Below are 7571 nucleotides of genomic sequence, written 5' to 3' on the forward strand. Positions count from 1 at the left end.
GGAAGCTCGTTTCTGCACCTCCTAGTCCGCCTGATGGAGGCTCGTTTCTGCACCTCCTAGTCCGCCTGATGGAGGCTCTTTCTGCACCTCCTAGTCCTCCTGATGGAGGCTCGTTTCTGCACCTCCTAGTCCGCCTGATGGAGCCTCTTTCTGCACCTCCTAGTCCTCCTGATGGAGGCTCGTTTCTGCACCTCCTAGTCCTCCTGATGGAGGCTCGTTTCTGCACCTCCTAGTCCTCCTGATGGAGGCTCGTTTCTGCACCTCCTAGTCCGCCTGATGGAGGCCCGTTTCTGCACCTCCTAGTCCTCCTGATGGAGGCTCGTTTCTGCACCTCCTAGTCCTCCTGATGGAGGCTCATTTCTGCTCCTCCTAGTCCTCCTGATGGAGGCTCGTTTCTGCACCTCCTAGTCCTCCTGATGGAGGCTCGTTTCTGCACCTCCTAGTCCGCCTGATGGAGGCTCTTTCTGCACCTCCTAGTCCTCCTGGTGGAGGCCTGTTTAAGCACCTCCTAGTCCTCCTGATCGAGGCTCGTTTTTGCACCTCCTAGTCCTCCTGATGGAGGCCCGTTTTTGCACCTCCAACCACAGGTGAAGGTCCTCCTCACAGCTCCTCCTCCGTGATGCTGCTCTCCTCCGCCCGTCTCCCAGCTGCCGATCCTCAAACTCAGTTCCTGCCGTCACTGCGGTTTACAGCCCCGCAAACGGCGTAATCCAATTTCAGATTAAAACAACAAAAGGTTTTCACTTCTGTTCAGGACTTGATCTGGATTAACTGCTGGGAGAAACTGCTTCTGAAGGACCAGAGCCGCTGCTGACAGGCGGAACTGATGCGGGTCTCAATTACAGGCCGGCTGGGGGCTCCAGGGGGGTAGGGGGGCAGCTCTGTGGTCTCAGCTGCTAAATCCTCACAAACGCTAATCACTGACAAAGAAAGATGAGGAAAACATGAATTATTGAGATTGTTACGCAATTAACCTAAATGGAGAATGACCCCTCCCCCACACCCAAAAACAGAACAACCCCTCCCCCACACACACAAAAAACCTCCCCCATCATCAAACCCACAAAAGCCATTTTTATCAAAATTGACTCTTTCTGAAAACAGAAAACTGATTTAGGAAAAACAAAAGTAAAAGGTTCTGAACATCCAACAATCCAGCATCCATCCATCCATCCATCCATCATCCATCCATCCATCATCCATCCATCCATCCATCCATCCATCATCCATCATCCATCCATCCATCCATCCATCCATCATCCATCCATCCATCCATCCATCATCCATCCATCCATCCATCCATCATCCATCCATCCATCCATCCATCCATCCATCCATCCATCATCCATCCATCCATCATCCATCCATCATCCATCCATCCATCCATCCATCCATCCATCCATCCATCATCCATTATCCATCCATCCATCCATCCATCCATCCATCCATCATCCATCCATCCATCCATCCATCCATCATCCATCCATCCATCCATCCATCCATCATCCATTATCCATCCATCCATCCATCCATCCATCATCCATCCATCCATCCATCCATCCATCCATCATCCATCCATCCATCATCCATTCATCATCCATCATCCATCCATCCATCCATCCATCCATCCATCATCCATCCATCCATCCATCCATCCATCCATCCATCATCCATTATCCATCCATCCATCCATCCATCCATCCATCATCCATCCATCCATCCATCCATCATCCATTATCCATCCATCCATCCATCCATCCATCATCCATCCATCCATCCATCCATCCATCCATCATCCATCCATCCATCATCCATTCATCATCCATCATCCATCCATCCATCCATCCATCATCCATCCATCCATCCATCCATCATCCATCCATCCATCCATCCATCCATCATCCATCATCCATCCATCCATCATCCATCCATCCATCCATCCATCATCCATCCATCCATCCATCCATCCATCCATCATCCATCATCCATCCATCCATCCATCCATCATCCATCCATCCATCCATCCATCCATCCATCCATCCATCCATCCATCATCCATCCATCCATCCATCCATCCATCCATCATCCATCCATCCATCCATCCATCCATCATCCATCCATCCATCCATCCATCCATCATCCATCCATCCATCCATCCATCATCCATCCATCCATCCATCCATCCATCATCCATCCATCCATCCATCCATCATCCATCCATCCATCCATCCATCCATCATCCATCCATCCATCCATCCATCATCCATCATCCATCCATCCATCCATCATCCATCCATCCATCCATCCATCCATCCATCATCCATCCATCCATCCATCCATCATCCATCCATCCATCCATCCATCCATCATCCATCCATCCATCCATCCATCCATCATCCATCCATCCATCCATCCATCCATCCATCCATCCATCCATCATCCATCCATCCATCCATCCATCATCCATTATCCATCCATCCATCCATCCATCATCAATCTATCCATCCATCCATCCATCCATCCATCATCCATCTATCCATCATCAATCTATCCATCCATCCATCCATGCATCCATCCATCCATCCATCCATCCATCATCCATCTATCCATCCATCATCCATCCACCCATCCATCATCAATCTATCCATCCATCCATCCATCCATCATCCATCCATCCATCCATCCATCCATCATCCATCCATCCATCCATCCATCATCAATCTATCCATCCATCCATCCATCCATCCATCATCAATCTATCCATCCATCCATCCATCCATCATCCATCTATCCATCCATCATCCATCCATCCATCCATCCATCCATCCATCCATCCATCCATCCATCCATCCATCCATCCATCCATCATCCATCCATCCATCCATCCATCCATCATCCATCCATCCATCCATCTCCATTAATATAGAGTCAGTTTGAAGGCGGAGCTTCCTGAAGTCCGTGACAAACAGTCCCCTCTTCCTTTCTGTGAATTGCAGTGGTCCTGTTCTGGTGGAGGTCTGGTGGGACTGGTGGTGCAGTGGCTGCTCCTAGTGGAGCGTCATTCGTCTGTTCTCATTTTTTTTAGACAGACGACCAGCAGCTGTGTGTTTTTCTTCACAGTTCAGGCTTTTTGTCACAGATAAAGCAGCAGCGATGAATAATGTCCTTGGAATGAGAACAGCAAAGACCCGACGGGCCGCTGCAGCACAGCCCCAACAGACCTGTTAGAAAGCGGTTCAGTTTAGTTCGTGCTGACACATTTGCAGAGAACTGAACGACAGCTCTTCTTGTTTGGTTTAATCTGGTGACAGGAGTAAAGAAACGCTCAGCTGGAACTGCAACACGCGTGTGGAGGCCAAAAGGACACGGATGTCGGCGGAGATCTGGCCTCTGAACGGCCTGCAGCCTGCAGCGACCACCGCAACGGCGCATGACTCATGGGACGAACATGCTGGTATTTTTAGCCCAGAACCCACATGCTCAGGTGAGGCCTCATGCAGGTGTGGTCAGCTGACCCCGAGGATTAGCATCAATCTGCAGGCTGCTGTGAAGACCAGGATCAGCAGGGACGGGCTCGACTGGACCAGTCCTCTATCCCACTGCAAGGTTTCACAGTGAGGCTTTGATGTCTGGAGCTCCGCCTCCATCGCATCTGAAAACGCTTCCATCTGACTTTCAGCAGCTGAGAAACATGAAAGTTGGTGGAAGCAGCTGCTGGAGATCAGGAACAGAAGATGTTCTGCTCTGCAAACAGGAAGTGACCAACACAAATCCAAAATCCCAGGGAAGGAAACCTGCTGTGCTGTGGACTGACGGTCGTTTTGTCTCTAGCCGAGCATCAGCCAGAAGTGGAACAGTAAAGCATTTCACTGCAAACATGAAAGAATAACGAAAGGAAACGCTGAAAATGCAGAAAAACCAACAGAATCTTCCAGAACCACATCAGAAAGTCAGTCATGGAGGATCAGCTCAGCAGGAAAACTGCCTGACTGGCTGACTGTCATCCTCCTGCTGGGACCCGTTCTTCACCATCATCATCGTCGGCCTGTCTTGACCCAAACATGCCGCTCGTCCAAAGCCTGTCCTGCAGATGTCCCATGGCACCGCTGCAGAAGTGTCTGAGCAGCTGTTGGACACAGATGACCCTTGACCTCCAGGAGCCATGCCTCTGGGCCCTTAGTGGACCCGTTAACGGAACCGGAGGTGGATAACCGTTCCCCATCAGATGTGGAAACGGGTTCTGGACCATTCATGGAGCCCCCCAGCGGAGGGAGCAGAGTCCCATCAACCCATCTGACAAAGCAGAGGAGTGTGCACGTGCATGTGCACGTGCGTGGGTACAGTGTGGGGGGCTTTTCTTCCCTGAAACTCCTTGGCGAGCTGCCTTCCCTCATTTCGTCTTCATCATGGTCCTGGCTGACCTTTCTGCCCCCGTCAGCAGCTCATTGATTCCAGAGGTTGGGAGGCGGCCCGTTTTCTGGCGCCGCGGCGGCGGAGGCCCGTCAAAACCTGACAGCTGATTTCTGCTGCACAGCAGCAAACACACCAGTGGAGGATGCTGGGCCGTCTGCGTCGCCATGGAGACAAGAGGAGGAGCCAAACTCCAGAGCTTCAGGTGAGTGCTGCTGCTCCTATCCTGCCCCCACGTGACAGCAGACCAGCTGCTTCCACCGAGGCGGCAGCAGCTGCAGCTCTAACCGCCGCGGCGGCGAACGCCCACAGATGCCAGCATCCATTATTCAGCAGGAGGGAAGAGTCAGTCTGGGATCCGGGTCAGGTCAGGAGTTTGTTTGCCGGATAAACATCAATATTTGATGGAAGTGAAACTCGGCCCGCTGGCGGGGGAAGAACACGTGAAAGCCACACAGCAGTCAGGACTGCTTCCCAGCCCGGTTCTGGTTCTGGAGGAGACAGGAAGCTGTCATTTTCCAGCTGCTTCAGTAAACAGCGAGGACATCAGCGTGTGATCAGAGGAGAACTGCTCTGTTCTGGGAGGAGGAGGGGGGGTCTGCATCTGCTGAGGTGGGACAGGTGCAGAGAGATTTCTGCTGCTGATCCCCACCTTAACACTTAATTAAAAACCAAACGGGTCGGATCCGGAGCAGATGTGGCGCTGGAGCCGGCGCTAATCTGTGCTTTGTTTTTGCCGCTCGCGCTTTGATCCACTTCCTGAGGGATTTCACAGCTGAAGCACCTGTTGTTTCTTTGGAGGCGGGGCCTCCCGGGTCCTCTCAGACCCGCTGTGGAACGGTTCCCCGACCCGTCTTTATCTGGACCGCCAGTTTGTCTCATTCAGGGACATGCTAGCAAAGAGCTGTGGCCGGTTCCAAACCCGGTTCTGCTGGAAGATTCTTCCATTCACAGCCACCTTTGACCCGACCTGCAGTGATTGGTTCCTCTTTCCCTCTGAGGTCATGTGATCAGGTGACAACCGTTCGTTTCCTCTCTGTCTGAAGTGTTCTGTGTGCGCCTCACCTGGAAGATGATGTTAAATAAAGAAGACGGATCTGAAACCAGTGACCCCTGAAGCAACGATCGCCGTCGGCAACCAAGGGTCAAGCCACCGCTTCCGATGAAAAGTCTGTAAACCGGCCTTTACTGGTGTGTTCCAGAGTCGCTGGTTAGTGGACCAGGTGAGACCAAAGTAGACCAGGTGAGGCCAAAGTAGACCAGGTGAGACCTGGTGCGTTCACGAGTCGCTAGGCCGGTCCAAAGTAGACCAGGGGCCTCATTTCTAAAACTTTGCGTAGGATTTGCGTCAGAAGTGGCGTACGGATGAAACATAGGACGTGCGTACGCACAGAAATATTGGGATTTATAAAACCGTGCGCACGCACATCCTACGCATCTTTCCCTTAATAAATCACAACCAATTCTAAATGCAGCGCAGCTTTTGCGGCTCCATGACACGCCCATAGTTGCCCATAAATAGTCCGTGAAACGCCCACAAATGAATATTCATCGATTGCGAAATCATGGCAAACACAGAGAGGAAATGAAAAAAACGTAACTTCACTCAACGTGAAGTAGAAGTTATCGTTGGCGAGGTGGAAAAGAGGAGAAAAGTGTTGTTTAGAGGGCACAGTGTGGGCATTACTAATGCCAAAAAGGCACGTGAGCGGCAAACGGTGGCAGACGCCGTAAATGCTGTAGCCTCACAACCTCTGACCGTGGCCGAAATAAAAAAGAAATGGTCGGACATCAAAGTCGCGGCAAAAAAGCGTCTGGCGCTGTATCGCCAGAGTGTGTCTGCCACGGGGGGGGGGGGGGGGGGACACCGGAGCTGACCCCTCTTGAGAGACTGGCGGCAATAATTGGGGAATCCCTTTTAAGGGGAGTGGTGACTGAGGCGGAGGGAGACACCGACGCGCCAGATGCACTGGGTGACACCCCCCAAAAGCCCGCAGAGGTCCAAAGGGACGGCTCGAAGAAGTCGGAACCGGCTCATAAGACAGTCGTCCTCGTTTGCCAGCAAGTCTTCTTGCTGTCTAAAGATTAAGATGCGTTCACTCCGAATTCTTCTATTTGCCACATCTTCTAAGAGCGCCAGATCAGCCATTGTGCGTCATTACGCATTGTGATGGGGCATTTTATTTCCATCCATTTAATTACATCTGACAAGCTACAGATGTCGGTAATAATCCACGTGGAAATGGGAAATTGTTCAGCAAATGTAATTTCTTGTTGCTTTCTGAATGGTTGAGACATACGCCATACATTGTTTTATCAAAAATAAAACAAACTGAAGGCATATGCATGAATACCATAATTCTATAGCTTATGAAGAAATGTTTTACTATGAAAACAACTTTCCCCAGTGGACAATTAATACGTCCGTCCGTCCGTCCGTCTGTCTGATTCGCACGCATCTGGCGGCGCGTGCACACGCAGCGGCTCCTCTCTCCCCTACCTTCAGTGTTTTTTGGCTTTTTTTGGCTTTATCTTTTTGGGTTTCAAGGATTTATTGTTTTTAAAAGAATGTATTTTAAGTCGTTTATTTAGTATTTTATATGCTGCTTGCACTGTGGGAGGAAAGCAATTTCATCTGTGCTGTATGTCTTACGGATGCACAATAAAGCTGACTTTGACTATATCTGCTCCACCAGACAGACACACTGACGAGAATATCAGTTTTGTACATTATTTCGTTCTGTTAACTATATTATTTATGAGGATGAATTGCACTACATGCCAATATTGTAGAATATATTTCACTTTTCTTTTTGCAAATAAGTGTTCATTTAAGTTTCTGTTCTAATTTTCGTTTGATTTATTTTGTTTGTTTCACTGCTGATCGATCAAACGGGTGTTGGTGTAGCTGTTAATTGTCAGACTTGCTTTGTGAAGTCTTCATGTTATTTCTGAGAGGCAGTATTGTCATTTTCACTTTCACGTGTTTCTTCCATCTGCCGACGGTGTCGCCGTTTCTCATTTCACCCGTTTTTGTGCGTACGCCTGGGTCAGAGCGTGAAGGACCGCACATTTTCCCGTCAAGTTTGCTTTTTATAAATCTCAACTATTGCGTAGAGAGTGGCGTACGCCTTCTTTTGTGCGTACGCAACCTTTAGAAA

The 7571-nt window shown here is 49.9% G+C and overlaps 1 protein-coding gene across 1 annotated transcript; it reads left to right on the top strand.

The window, feature by feature from the left end:
* Positions 1–1142: 1142 nt before the first annotated feature.
* On the top strand, positions 1143–5884 carry LOC144990035 (uncharacterized; the record flags this gene model as incomplete). The annotated part of the gene is made up of 2 exons (XM_078942488.1): positions 1143–5653; positions 5724–5884. A coding segment is annotated over one exon (1779 nt), but the record flags the coding sequence as incomplete, so codon positions are not given.
* Between the last annotated feature and the right edge of the window lie 1687 nt (positions 5885–7571).

The sequence above is a fragment of the Oryzias latipes genome, chromosome 2 (assembly GCF_053564925.1).
Source record: "Oryzias latipes strain Hd-rR chromosome 2, Olatipes_Hd-rR_3.1".
Taxonomy (NCBI): Eukaryota; Metazoa; Chordata; class Actinopteri; order Beloniformes; family Adrianichthyidae; genus Oryzias; species Oryzias latipes.